Here is a 12385-nt window from a genome sequence, read left to right on the forward strand (position 1 = left end):
AGGACTTGTCTGTTTCCCTCCCTCCCCTTCCCCCGTTTCTCTTGTCTCTCTCTCTCTGTCATTTTTTTTTTTTTTTGGTGCTGAACCCAGGGGCACTTTACCCTTGAGCTATATCCCCAGCCATTTTTACTTTTTATCCTGGGACAGGGTCTTCCTAAGTCGCCCAGGCTGACCTCACACTTCAGATCCTCCTGCCTTGGCCTCCCAATCACTGGCATTCCGGGTGTGCACTGCTGAGGCGGCCACGCTGACCTCTTGAGTCCTCTCAGAGGCCGATTTTAATGGACAGGACAGGGCTGGACACCGTGGCTCACGCCTGTCATCTCGGCAGCACACGAGGCCGAGGCAGGAGGATCACGAGTTCAAAGCCAGCCTCAGCAACTGGGAGAGACACTGTCTCAAAGTAGCAAGAGCTGGTCCAGTGGTCAGCGTCCCTGGGTTCAACCCCTGGTACCAGAAAAAGAAAGAAACTGCAAACATTCCCACAAACCCTTGGGTCATGCCCAACACCCCTGCCCCAGGTCAAAAGCGGGCAGTGGGCTCTGGGTGTCTGGGAAGTGACCCTTAGGACCATCCCCAGTTCAGTCCCCGCAGAGGAGGCTGGAGGGGGTCGAGGACCTCCTGGTGTAGCTGGAGGGTCTCCCAGAGGGGGACACCTTGGCTTTAGGAAGGCACAAGTCAAAGCCCAGATTCAGGACAGGCCGGAGAGCCGCGGCCCGACCCGTGAACGAGCAGCCTTGAGGGAGGCCAAGCGCCAGCCTGGGGCCGGGCAGGGGCATTGGAAGCTGGAAGGGGTGGAGGGGTGGGTCCTCCTCCTGCAGGACCCCGAGGGTGGCCCCCACCGAGGGAGTACTGCGTGGGGTTCCAGCGAGAAGCCTCTGTGGCTGATACCAAGAGTGTCGGCTGGCAGGTGGCGGGAGATGAGGCGGGCCCATGGGCCCCACCTGCCATCCCAACGAGGCAGGAGGACCCCAAGTTCAAGGCCAGCCACAGCGACTTGGCCAGAACCTGTGTCAAAATGATAAAAGGCCTGGGTCCTAGCTCGGCGTCCCTGGGTACTGTCCCCGGTACCCTCCCCTCCCCCGCAGAAAGAATGGCCGTCCGCTGATTACTCCTGATGCCCAGCACCCAGAAATGAGGAGGAAGAGGGGTGCGGGGAGAAGGGGACAGGCCCGGCCCTCTCCTCCGTCCCTGCCGTACCTGGCCCTCGCAGGCCCAGGCGGCCGTGGGCACCCGCTGGCGATTTTGAGGGCAGGAATGAGGTGGCCGGGCTCGCGCTCTAGGAGGAGGCTCCAGGTGCCCGTGACATCTGGACTTCAAGTTTGAAAGAAACTGCTTTTTGTCCCTTTTCTTTTCACTGCTGGGGAAGAAGGCGGAGCCCGTGCTTGCTGGGCAGGGGCCTGGCCACCGCGCACCAGCCTGAGGATCTTCCTGGTTTCTTTGCGGTGCTGGGGATTGGGCCCAGGGTGCCCCGTGTGGCCTGCGAGCACGCCACCACCGAGCACGCCAGCCCTGAGCGGCTTCCTTCACTTGTTCTGTTTAGTTATAGGGGACAGCGGGGTGCGTCTGGTCCCGAAGGCGGTGCCTCTGGACGGTCCTACAGACAGGGAGCTTGTGGTTGTACATGGTGTGGAATTTCCCTGGTCCTGTGTTCATATAAGAACCCTGCAAAGTGACGTCGTCCGCTGCATGTCACTGTTAGTGTTTCTCCCACCCCAGAACTTCCACCTCGCCCTCCCAGGCTCGCGTTAGCATATCAGAGACTACATCCGGCCTTCTCTTCCGGCCTCCGTAGCCTCAGGCCACCCCTTTACCTGCGGAAGTCCTAAAGTCATTCTGTTTTTTATGTTTATTTACTTGCTTTTCTAGGTGGTGCTGAGAATCAAACCCAGTGCCTCCTGCAGTGCCTCCCGCGCGCTAGGCCGGCCCTCGAGGCCCTTCCTGCGGCCCGTAGACGCCACGTGCTCCCTTTCCTTCATGGTTGAAGGGCACCTGGTTCCCTAAGCTCAGCTGCTGTGAGTTGAGCTGAGTCGAAGGCCTCCGGGTAGGAGCCCAGCAGCGGGAGAGCTGCTCCGGTGCAGGTTCCGCTCCTGGTTCTGAGGAATCTCCACGCTGCTTTCCACAGTGCTGGCAGCTGGCAGTCCCACCAGCAGTGTAGGAATGTGACCTTGGGGCTGGGGCGGTGGCCCAGGGGTAGAGCACTTGCCGAGCATGCGCGAGGCCCTGCGTTGGAATCTCAGCCCCACGTGAAGATAAATATCGTGTCTGTTTACAACTAAAAAGATTTCCTTAAAAAAGTGGGCCTTTCCCGCACGTCCTTGCCACCATTGAATTCACTGTTCCTTGTGTTCTTGATAACTGCCATTCTGACTGGGCTGAGATGGAATCTCGAGGTGGTTTTAATCTGCATTTTTTAAATTGCTACAGATGTTCGGAGGATCTTTCTTGAGAGGTGGGTGTTCAAACTGCAGGAAGGCAGGCCAAAGGTCGTGTCCCCGCCAGGACCCATCAAGGAGTCACCCTGCAAGACAAAGGGCTCCTGGTGGCGGCTGGGTGGCCACACCTGTCCTCCCAGCGGCTCCCGAGGCTGAGGCTGGAGGATCACAAGTTCAAAGCCAGCCTCAGCCATTCAGTGAGACCCTGTTTCTAAATAAAATATATAAGAAAGGAGGGACTATGGCGCAGAGGTTAAGTGACCCTGGGTTCCGTCCCCAGTACAAAAAAAAAACAAAAACAAAAAACAAAAAGAAAGACAAGACAAAGTCCCTGGTAGAGTCAGATAAGCTTTAATATCTAGAAGTCTGGGCATGTGATCCAGTGGGTCCCGGCGCTCCGCCAAGGGAGAGCTGGCAGCTGGAAGACTCGGCGGGCATGCTGGTGATGACGATGGGCACCTTGGCCTTGACGCTGGCCAGAGACCAGGGCAGGTGCACGGTGACCACCAGCTCGTAGCTGGTCCGCATGATCTGGTCGTCCAGCAGGGCGCTGCTCACGGACAGCACGAGGGGCAGGCTGAAGGTGCTGACCACCGTGGTGCTGCTGAAGGCGGCGATCTGGGTGTTGGCCTCCTGCCGCAGCAGCTCATTGCTGTCCCCGCGCCACCGCCGCTCGGCCATGGGCGTGAAGCCCTCGTACTGCATGTGGGCGTAGAGGGCGAGGACCACCGTCCGGATGCACTTGCTGGTCTGGTTGTGGATCTCCGAGGTGAACACCACCTTCTCCCCCGGCATGAAGGTGTTCCTGTCCATCCGAATCTGCAGGCACACCCTGCCCCGCCGGCAGCAGTTGTAGGACACCTTCTTCTCGGCCTGCACAAACAGGGGGTCCTGCAGGGGGAGGGGAACGAGAGTGAGGGGCTGTGGCTGGGAGACCCACCGCCTGACCCACATCCGTCCCAAGAGCTCCTCGGTACTTCCGGGCTTTTGCACCCCCAAGCCTGCAGGCCTCTCCCAGCTTCCTGTGGTCGAGGCTCCTGACTAGTCTGAATATCAATGGCCTTATCTGCAAAACGGTCTGAAGAAATTCACAGAATCCCCCTCCCATTATTCTCTGGCTGTGTGACCTTGGATAAGTGGCTTGACTTCTCTGAGCATTGTTTTTTTTCTGGAAGACAGAGTAATATCTTACAGTCTAAGAGCAAGACCCTGGGCTTAGGCAAATATTTCAATGATATGCATTCACTAGGAACTCCATTTTGAATTTTAAATACGGATCCCGCTCCCCACCCAAGCAAACATATTTTCTTGTGAGTGAGCTGCAGCTCCCAGGTGAACCCCACAGTTGTGAAGGGGAGCAGCCAACGTTGTACAGCGTGCCGTGTTGCTAACACGAGGTGCCTGGGTCAGCTACATCATATGCATTTTACAGTTAAGGATCTTTTCACCTTATGACCGGTTTATGGGGACAGGACCCTATCACAAATGGAAGAACCAAGAACCGTCCATCTTGTTCATTTCCACGACAGCAACTGAGAACCCTGCAAAATGACCTGTCCCTCCATCCCCGACCCCCCTGCATCCCACAGGAGGGTTGTGTGGACCCCTGCGGGCACTCGCTGGCTCTGCGGCAGGGGCTGCTGGGAACCTCGCGGGCGCAGCACACGGCACGCACACGCACACTGGGTTTCACTGTTCATCTTTTCCTTTTCTTTGCTGGGATGGACCTGGGTCCTCACTGTCCTGGGCCAGCACTCCACCACGGTGCGCACCTACTGTCTGTGACAGGTCCAAGGGCCTCCCGGGAAAAGCCTGGGACCAGACCTGGCTCCCGTCTGGGAGTGGGGGGATATTTGTGTTGAATTTACTTATTGAGTGTCTCTGATCTGAAAATCTGAAATGCTCCAAACATCCAAGACTTTTCGAGCACAGACACGGCCTTCTGTTCCGGTGATTCCAATTCCATTCATTTGCAAAATGTTGGTGGCAATTCTCTGAACTCATTTTTCTGTTATTTTCTATTCTACTTATTCAATGCTATCATTCATTTTCTTTTCTTTTTTTTTTGGTACCAGGGATTGAACTCAGGGGTGCTTGACCACTGAGCCACACCCCAGACCTTTTCATTTTTTATTTTGAGACAGGGTTCTCCCTAAGTTGCTGAGGCTGGCTCTGAACTCAAGATCCTCCTGTCTCAATCGAACCCAGTGCCTCACACATGTAGGTAAGGGCTCCACCACTGACCCACAGCCCAGCCCTGGATTTCTTAAATCATGTTGGTTGTAACCCACCGAATTTATATATTCTGACATTTTCTTTTTTTTTTAAATATTTTTTTATTTTTTAGTTTTCGGCGGACACAACATCTTTGTATGTGGTGCTGAGGATCGAACCCAGGCCGCACGCACGCCAGGCGAGCGTGCTACCACTTGAGCCACATCCCCAGCCCATATTCTGACATTTTCTATTATTTTCTTTCATTAGAAAACAGGTGGGGCTGGGGATGTGGCTCAAGCGGTAGTGCGCTCGCCTGGCGTGCGTGCGGCCTGGGTTCGATCCTCAGCACCACATACAAACAATGATGCTGTGTCCGCCCATAACTGAAAAATAAATATTAAAAAAATTAAAAAAAAAAAGAAAACAGTTAGGGGCTGGGGCTCACTGGCAGAGCACTTGTGAGGCCCTGGGTTTCATCCTCAGCACCACATAAAAATAAACAAATAAAAGAAAGGCATGATGTCCATCCATCCATCCAAACAAACAACAACAACAACCCAGTGGGTTGCAGGGACTGTGGTATGACTCCCTGGGAGAGCACCTGCCCAGGCTGCCTAGGCCCTGGCTTCCCGGCTTGAGACTGGGGACTGAGATTCTTGGGGGAGATCCATTGCAACACACCAGACTGATTTTTTTTTTTTTTTGTACTGGGGATTGAACTCAGGGCCCTCGACCACTGAGCCGCACCCCAGCCCTATTCTGAGTTTTTATTTAGAGACAGGTCTCACTGAGTGCCTCGCCCTAGCTGAGGCTGGCTTGGAACTCCATCCTCCTGCCTCAGCCTCTCAAGGACCTGGGACGACAGGCGTGTGCCACCACACCTGTCGTGTTCTTTTATTTTATAAAACATGGAGTTGGAAACCCACCCAGTCTCTCTCTCTGATCTGTCCTGAGTCCAGGCCGAGGTGCCTGCCTGTCACTACAGTGAGACGGCAAAGCGCAACCTCCTTGGGTCCTTCCACGGTTTGAAAAGTGCCGCTCTGGGTCCACTGTTGTCCCTCTTGGGAACCTCAGGCTGACCCCTGACCCCTTCTGACCTCCCTTCCACCCGGGACCTCCGACCCCTGCCTGTCCTGCAGCCCTGGCCTCCTAAACCCCAGTCTCATGGAGAGTTTGCGCATGCGCATGCGCCAGGCCCCTGCAGAGCTTAGGAACCTGAGGCCCCAGGGGAAGCCTGCAGTACTGACCAGGGCCTACAGGGGCCTCTTTTCAGTGCCCAGCACCATAAAAATGAAGAAAAGAAGAAGAAAAAGTAGGAAGGAAGGCCCCGAGGGGAGGAGGGGAGGAGCAGTGCTCAGCGAGCCCTCCCTGGGTGATGACTTAGCTCTTGGTCTGCTGGCCCTCCTCCTGGGCCTGACCCCAAGCCTACTGCCAGGAGTCCCTGTGGGTGGAGGGGGGTGTTTCCGTGGAACTGGGCACTTCCGGCTCCTGGACGTGCTGTTGCCCTGGGCCTTGTGGCTAATGGAGGGTCCACTGGCCGTGAGGCCCAACTTGTGTCCTCTTAGTTCCCATGGGCACCCAGAGAGGGCACAAGGCCTGCAGAAGGTCACCCCGGGAGCAGGGGCCAGACCTGAACTCAGGCTGCTGGCCCCAGGGCCCTTCCACACCTCTAACCCTAACCCTCCTGGAGGCCCACCTCCCTGTGGGCTGCTCCAGAGAGTCTCTTTGTCACTCGGATAATCACACCATCAGGAGGGCCAGTCATCGCCCTGGGAATGACCTTGGAGGCAGCAGGGCCAGCCTGTTTCACCGAGGAGGAGACCAGGAGTGCCCGCAGGGCAGGGCAGCAGGAGGGGCCTGCCATCCACCCCCCCAGAGGGTCTCCAGGGCCCACTCCCCCATGCCCTCGATGCTCTGATGACACAGAACTCCCTGCGGAGGAAGGTGACCTTGACCAATGTCATTCCACTGCCCCAGCTTCCCCTCTGCACCCGGCCTCAAAATGGGATTTGGGACAGCCTGGCCATCAGGTGACCACAGCTGCACTGTCCTTCCTTGTCCGGGGGCTGAAGCGCCTTCGTTTGCCTTTTAGGGACACCGGCTCTGTGTCTGAGGACTCAGATGATCGGGGGCCGCTGAGGGTCCGGACTCTCTCCCACCCAGAGGGTCTCTGGGGCTTCTGCTGGGTTGAGTTCCCGGGGCCCCCAGCCCGCTGTGGCTTTCTCTGGGTGGTGTCCTGGGCACTGCAGGGAGCTGGGCAGTGCCCCTGGCCTCCCCTGGCTCCGTGCCTGGACTCCCCTCACGACACCCACCAGTGTCCCCCAAAGCCCACTGTCCCCTGACCGGCCACACTGCCCTCTCTCCTCCTTTCCTTTTTTGTAGACAGACACAACACCTCTATAGGTTTTTATGGGGTGCTGAGGGTCGAACCCAGGGCCTCGCACGTGCCAGGCCACCACGCCAGTCCCTCCTCTTTTCCTTTAAAGGCCACTGTTGACTTCTGGGGTTCTGGGGGCCATCCCTGGCCTCTTATCCCCCTGTACTGCCATGACAACCCAGTGTGTCTCCAGACATCCTCAAGTGTCCCCGGGGAGGAGAATCACCCTGGCTTAGTTCCTGGCCTGGTTGGTGGCCACCTTTTGTGAGTCCTCTGGGCTGGGCAGCTGCTGGCACCCTGGCAGCTCCCGTGGGCCTCGCTCCCCCCCGCCCCAACGCCCCCTCGGCACCTGGAACGACTGATCTGGGTGGAAGTCCGAGGTCCCTTGAATCAACAAGTATGTCCTCTTCTTGGCCAGGATGTGCTCGCGGCCCATGCAGGAGGCTTGGATGAAGTAGGAGATGTGGCCGGTTTTGCTGGAGAAGGTGGAGGGGAGCCTGGGAGGTAAGTTGAAATGGAAGTCAAAGGTGTGGCTGCCTGCACTTAACCAATTATCTGAAAGCAAAACACACCGAGGCCATAAGAAGGTTCTAGAATCTTTTTCTTCTTCTTTTCTTCATTTTTTCCCCCATTATTTAGTGTTTGGACAGGGAGGTGCAGGTTCTGGGGATGGCTCCTCTGTCCTGAGCTAATACCTTCAAGGACCTCCTCTGTCGGCCCATAAACAGTCGTCCCTGACTGGATTGGAGAGGGACATGGCTGGCATGGTCACCCCAAAGTATTGATGTGGACTTGCGCACCCCAGCTCTGGGCTTGAGAGAGCAGAGGTTGGGCCTGGACGTGGTGGTGAGGGCCTGTCATCCCAGCAACTCGGAAGGCTGAGGCAGGAGGACACAAGTGAGGCCAGCCTTAGCAATTCAGGAAGGACTTGTCTCAGAAATAAAAAGAGCTGGGGATGTAGCTCAGTCAGTGGTAGAGGGCTTGCCTAGGTAGGACCCTGGATTCCATGGATACTGAAAAAAAAGAAAGTAAGTGGAGTTTGGACCCTCAGGATTCAGCTAGGATGTGCTGAGCACCTACTGTATGCCAGAGATGGTTTTAGGCAGTGTGTATATGGCAGGGGGCAGGACGGATAAAACTCCTTGCCTTTAGTGAGCTTGACCTGCAGTGCCTGGTATACAGTAGGAGCTTAAATTTTGATTTTGTGTTTTGGAGCTGAGAGTGGAACCTAGGCCTCATGTGGCCACGCATATGGTCTGAACACCAAGCTCTGCCCTCAGCCCAATGTCTGCTGAGGAGGGGGGCGCGGGCGCAGGGCCCTCTCTGCCGTCCCATTTCTATGAACTTCCTGTTTCTTCCTTCTCCGTCTCTCCCCAGCCTGCTTTTCATGGCCGGTCGCCACAGCTGACACAAAGGCCTGAAGTTCCCAGAGACCTATCTGCTGCATCAGATGCAGGGGCCCTGCTCTGGAGCTTGGCACAGATGGACGTCTGTTCAGCACAGGCTTCAGGTCGGTGCTCGGGAGGGCAGTCCAGTGGCTTGGAAATGTGGAGAGGTGGCGTGGGACGTTGGGGTCTTCCAGAGAAGGAAGCGCTTCTGTCCTGTCTGAACACTAGTCACGCTCTGTACGCCTGGCACTTTTTATTTTTATGTTGATGATTGAGCCCAGGGCGCTCTCCTGCCGAGCTACACCTCCAGCCCTTTTTATTTTATTTTGAGACGGGGTCTCATTCGGTTGCCCGGGCTCTAATTTGCAATCCTCCTGCCTCAGCCTCTGAGTCGCTGGGCTAGGTGTCCCCACTGCTCCTGGCCTGGTGGTCTCTCTTCTGCCTGGCTCCTCCTAGGGTGGAAACTGCTTATCCCCAGTCCCGCTAGGGGTGGTCGGTCGACTGTCTTGACCTTCAGACCCCAGGTCCCACAGGGCTCTGGCCTCGGCCGCCTCTCCTTACCCTGCACCGGGAACGTCTTCGTCTTGTGCACGTAGTCGGCCTTATTGTTGCAGATGACCTCTCTGCTGTAATCACGGGAGGCCCCGATCTCCTCGTTCCACTCGACGTAGCCCCTCCCCACGAGCTCCACCTTCACCACGGGGTCCACCAGGGTGCTGTTCAGGGTGAGGATCACCTGCCCCTTTAGGTTGGAGCCAGCCAGGTACACTGCATCCTTGGGCAGCACTAACTCGATGGACCTCACCATAGACATGGGGGTTGGGGTGGCGGGGAAACATCTTTCCCCTCCCCCAGGCCACCAAGGTTCCGGGTTCCTTGTCTATAGTGACATCGTTTGTCTATGACATCCCTGGGCTCACAGCTCCAGGAAGGGAGAGCCAGAGGCCAGGAGGGAAGGCCTAGGGCCTCCTTCCTGCTCCCCAAACCACTGTGCGTCCCGTGTGAGCAGTGGCTCAGGAACTGGGTGACCCTCGTGGGTAGCCTGACCGTTTTCCCTCAGGAATAACCAAGACCCAAACCCTCAAAGTCAAGAGGCCATTGTCCCTGCTGCATAGAGAGTGCCTGTCGTCCACCAGGAAGTCGGGGGCTTGTGGGGAAGGATCCTTCCAGCCACGCTGGTGCCGAAGACATCCTGGGCTCCCTTCACAGGTGGAAGGAGAGGCCCAGAGAGGCCTGAAGGCATCTGCCGTCCTACCAGGTGTCCCCAGGTTCGGTGCCACATTTGATCATTTTCCTGTTGAAGGCTCTTCATTATCTGGTCTGTATTGGAAAAAAAGTTATAGATGGGGACAGGACACGGCGTCTGATGGGTACTGCAGACGCTCAGGTCCCCTGGACTCAACCTGGACACCCAGACCACCTGGAACCCGTCCTCTCACATGACTGACATTTCTCCTTAAACCTGCTCTCCCCACTGGGTAAGTCCCTTCAGAGGGAGGCTGTGTCAGGGAGGTTCGTGCCCACCAACGTGTGCCCAGATCAGCAAGGCTAATGGTAGTGTCAATAAAAGTTTGTTGAATGACCCAATAGCCTCTGAGAGTCTGTTTGCATGTGGGCTGGTGCCTCAGCAGGGAGGGACGTTGAAGCAGAATGCTAGCCTGTACCCACTGTCCAGACTGACAGGCCTCGCTTTCTTTGCTATAGTTTGCTTTATTTTATGTGACACCTTTTGGGGACACTGACACCTGCCTATTAGTTTGTGAATTTTTTTTTTTTTTGGTACCAGGGATTGAACTCAGGGGCACTAGACCACTGAGCCACATCACAAGCCTTATTTTGAATTTTATTAGAGACAGGGTCTCACTGAGTTGCTCAGTGCCATGCTTTTGCTGAGGCTGGCCTTGAACTTGTGATGCTCAAGTCTCAGCCTCCTGAGCCACTGGGATTACAGGTGTGTGCCATCGCACCCCACATGGTTTGTGAACTTCTTTTTGAGATGCCTGGAGTAGTTGTTTGGTGTTTCTGAGTTATTAAACTCAGCAGTTATGCACTTGAGCTAATATGATGGATTTTGACATTCTCAAAATGATTATGGAATTCGAGTCCTGTATGACCATGCAGAGAAAGGTGGATGCCTCTTTCTGGGTTAACTTCAGATGACCAAGGTGCCTGGCCCATCCCCTGCACCGAGTGTCCATCAGGAATACTCCCCCTTCCAGGTGTTTCTGCAAGGGCAGGTACACTTGGAGGCTGGGTCTCATGGGATAGACCAGGATCTTTTGGAAGATCCTTTGTGCCTCACAAACCTGGGCAGGTGTGCTTGATCACTGCTCACACCTGTGGTATGATCAACATATGGTTGATGGCCAAGGATCCAAACTTGGGTTCAGTGGCAGTGAGCGAGTCTCGAAGTTGGAGATAGTGAACAGCAACCTCTGGACTATACATATTAGATTGTATGAGTTTCCTATGGCTGCTGTAACAAAAGGTCAATAATGTAGTGGCTTGAAACCACATAGTTTATTTTCTAACAGTTCTGGAGGTCAGAGGTCCAAAATGAGTCTTAGTCTAGAATCAAGGTATTGCTGGGGCTGTGTTCTAGCAAAGAACCCTTGCCCTTTGCAGCTTCTGAAACACCCCATGCCTTGCCTCTAGTCCCCCTGATTCTCACCTGCTTCTAGTATTCTACCTTCTCTGACTTGGGCTTTGCGGCCTCCCTCTTCCACACATTAGGACCCTTACAATGGTATGGCATTCAGCTGGATCATCCCAGGTAACCTCCCCATCTCAAAATCCTTATGTGGCTAGGACCCTTTTGCTGCCGGAGGTACTACATTCACAGATTCTCAGGGGGAGGATGTGGACCTCTTCAGGGCCCCGGCTCTGTCTAACAGTGGAAGTAGCTCTGGCAGAATGGAAGTTCTGCACTGCTACAAAAATTTTATACAAATGAAACATGAAACTCAACTTCTTTCTGCTCGCAGATCTCCTGTGCTACTCTGCTGTAAGAGAAAGACTGAATGCCTCCAGGGGCCTTGGAGGTCTTCCCAGCCACCCCTCTGACCTCATCTGGGCCCCCCTCCCTGCCTCAGCCTGTTGGGTGCTCCTAGGGCCTCCTTCCTGCTCCCCAAACCACTGTGGTGGTTCCATCTGCCCTTGGATCTCATCTGCTCAGAGACCACAGCCTTTACCCTGAACCCAGATCCTTCTCCCTGGCCCCCTCGTGGCTGCTGGTGGCTCCCAGCTTCCATGGACTCTCCTCGCTTCATGGCCCTTGGTGCAAACCCAGATTCACTATGCAGGTCTTGCCGTGTTCCCTGACAGGAATGTACTGTCCCCCAGACCTGAGACCATCAACTGGGAGTATGCCTTGCCCAGCATGGAGCACCCTGTCCACTTACTGGGTGGGTGCCCAGCACAGGTCACTTCTGTGTCTGCTATCAGTGGCCAGAGTGGAGCAGGCCAGGCGGAGGGGGCAGGGCAGCCCTGCCCGCCTGGACAGCCAAGAGAAGGCGGGAAAACCAAGCGGGAAGAACCAGCGAACAAGCCCTGCGGGTGGTTAGGGTGGGGGCGGCGGCAGGTCCTGACGCAAGGCAGTGGGGCTGTCATGGGGTGCAGCCATCGGGGTATAGGCTGTCTCCTGGGAATCCTCACATTCTTCTGCAGTGTAGATATTGATTCCGGCCTTCTTAGCTCTACTGGTCAATGTGTGTCCAGGGGAAGGGGGCTATGGCAAGGCAATGGACTTAGTAGATCAGCGGGTCTCTATCCTGGGGGTTCCACTCCTGGGAGGGAGTCCCCCTAGGGCTCCTCTGGACAGGACACACATGGCGGGGAGGCCTGGGTCCTGCCACAGGGCCCCTCTGGCGCACTGGGCGCGCCCTTAAGAGAGCGAAGGGCAGGGCGGGGCCGTGGCCAGCTGGGCGGAGTTAAGGAGGGCGGATCAAGGCAAAGGGGGGCGCCCCCCA

At 56.0% G+C, this 12385-nt stretch overlaps 1 protein-coding gene across 1 annotated transcript; it reads right to left on the minus strand.

The window, feature by feature from the left end:
- Window positions 1-2786: 2786 nt before the first annotated feature.
- Window positions 2787-9459, minus strand: Arrdc5 (arrestin domain containing 5). Its single transcript, XM_015503649.2, has 3 exons — window positions 8979-9459; window positions 7379-7584; window positions 2787-3326 (listed from the first exon to the last, which is right to left on the minus strand). The coding sequence occupies exons 1-3, from the start codon at window positions 9229-9231 to the stop codon at window positions 2787-2789; spliced, it is 999 nt and encodes a 332-aa protein (XP_015359135.1). The 5' UTR covers window positions 9232-9459.
- Between the last annotated feature and the right edge of the window lie 2926 nt (window positions 9460-12385).

The sequence above is a fragment of the Marmota marmota genome, unplaced genomic scaffold (assembly GCF_001458135.2).
Source record: "Marmota marmota marmota unplaced genomic scaffold, marMar, whole genome shotgun sequence".
NCBI lineage: Eukaryota > Metazoa > Chordata > Mammalia > Rodentia > Sciuridae > Marmota > Marmota marmota.

What these genes read in the sequence shown, in the direction of transcription:
- Arrdc5 (XM_015503649.2), bottom strand. Translation starts at nt 9,231, where the DNA reads ATGTCTATGGTGAGGTCCATCGAGTTAGTGCTGCCCAAGGATGCAGTG. An exon ending in GAAGACGTTCCCGGTGCAGG is followed by an intron (nt 7,585 to 8,978) that starts GTAAGGAGAGGC and finishes TTTTGCTTTCAG; the next exon opens with ATAATTGGTTAAGTGCAGGC. An exon ending in ACCCAGATCAGTCGTTCCAG is followed by an intron (nt 3,327 to 7,378) that starts GTGCCGAGGGGG and finishes CTCCCCCTGCAG; the next exon opens with GACCCCCTGTTTGTGCAGGC.